Genomic DNA, 1,615 nt, shown 5'->3' on the forward strand with positions numbered 1-1,615 from the left:
TGCACTGGGGTTTCCCAGCCCCGTCTCCCCACTGCCAGGCTCCATCTCAGTGTGGCACCCTCTGCTCTGCTTCTGCACGGGCTGTGGAAGCCCACACAAAAGGGACTTACTGGACGGAGCTTTTCCACCTCAGCAGTAGCCACACATCCACAGATCGGTGGCACCTCAATGCTCTGCACTGAGCAACCAGCCTGAGAGCACCAGGGAGAAACACTCTGGACAGTGCATGTCCACATCAGACTGGTTTGGGTGGGAACGGACCTTCAAAGGCCATCTAGTCCAGCCCCCCTGCACTAAGCAGGGACATCTCAAACTGGAGGATGTTGCTCAGAGCCCCGGGCAACCTCACCTGGAACAGTTCCAGGCATGGGCCATCTACGTCTTAAGCACAAAGCTATGCAGGGACCCAAGGGGCAGCCAGAGTGGTAGCTGGAAGCCTATCACCCTGTCCTCTGGGACACTGAGAGGGCTGGTCCTGGCTGCTCAGCAACCAGCCTCCCGCCTGCACCTCCAGCAGCGAGAGCCCTGAGCAGCCTCACCTGCCCCATGAAGAACATACCAAAGTCAAGGTGCTCAGCCAGCTCCTCAGGGACAGCGTAGGGGTGCGGGGAGCGCACGACGCTGACCTGTCCCTTCACGTAGCGGTGGAGCTCAGCCCCTGGCAGGAGACTCTCGGCCGTGCTGCAACACAGGGACAGGTGCCGCACGAGGACGTCAGTGCTGGCCCCACAGCACCCCAGCCTTCTGCCCTGACACCCCACCTGCCACCAGCACGAGCCAGGGCTGGGCTCCGTGTTCCACCGGCACAGCACCCCGATCGGGGAAAGCAAAGAGCACCTCCCGGGCCGGACCAGTTCCCACCACCAAACCCAGCCAGAGCTCCGGTGCTGTGGGAGCCCCTGGGGCTCTGTCCCCAGCTCCATGGGGACTCAGTGGTCCCTCGGAAGCCCAGAGGAGGTGTGGGGCCAGCCCAAGCACCTCACGGACATGCCTGCCTGGTTTCCAGTGCTCCGGATCCCCCGGCTCCAGGGCCGGGCAGCCAGGCACCTTTGACCCCAGGCAGAAATGCAGGTCAGCCCCCATCACCCCCGCGGAATGTGGAGGTCTGGGTGCCCCTGTCTCTGTGGGGACGGTGGCAGCGGGGCCCAGCCCCATGCAGGGCTCACCGCGTGGGCATGCGGCACTCCAGGAAATCAAGGGTGGCAACGCTCTGGCACCGCTCGCCCCCGTGACCTTGCAGCCACTTCAGCACTGTCATGAGTGTGGCCGTGGATGGCTGAACAAGGTCCCGCAGCTGCTCCAGGGGCAGGTACCTGCCTGCGAGGCACAGAGAGGATCAGGGTGCCCTGTCCACAGGGCCAGACGTGACCTGGTGGGTCACGGGTGTGTGGGGTGTTACCATATTGTGGCGAGCGGGGATCTGAGATGGCCTCCACGAGCTGGGCGAGGTGCCCCACGCCACGTTGCCGCAGGGCGAAAGTCAGCTGCACGTCATGGCCGGGGCTCACACGGCCGGCATGGGTCCAGCCGGGGGGCACGCTGCAGGCAGGCTGTGAGTGCAGGGGTGCCAGCACCCCGTCCTGTCCCACAGCCCCCATCACACCGATACTGTCCT

General features: G+C 64.6%; 1 protein-coding gene across 1 annotated transcript in view; it reads right to left on the bottom strand.

Annotated features, from left to right (window-relative positions):
* Positions 1 to 1,598, bottom strand: part of TPP1 (tripeptidyl peptidase I) — a gene marked incomplete at its 3' end in the record, with an annotated part of 5,201 nt that extends 3,603 nt beyond the window's left edge. The window contains exons 1-3 of the mRNA XM_008940210.1: positions 1,400 to 1,598; positions 1,167 to 1,317; positions 560 to 681 (exon numbers count right to left, since the gene is read on the bottom strand). Of these exons, the coding sequence (XP_008938458.1) occupies positions 560 to 681; positions 1,167 to 1,317; positions 1,400 to 1,598 (472 nt within the window). The remainder of the gene's footprint in view (positions 1 to 559; positions 682 to 1,166; positions 1,318 to 1,399) is intronic.
* Between the last annotated feature and the right edge of the window lie 17 nt (positions 1,599 to 1,615).

The sequence above is a fragment of the Merops nubicus genome, unplaced genomic scaffold (genome assembly GCF_000691845.1).
Source record: "Merops nubicus isolate BGI_N331 unplaced genomic scaffold, ASM69184v1 scaffold36515, whole genome shotgun sequence".
Taxonomy (NCBI): Eukaryota; Metazoa; Chordata; class Aves; order Coraciiformes; family Meropidae; genus Merops; species Merops nubicus.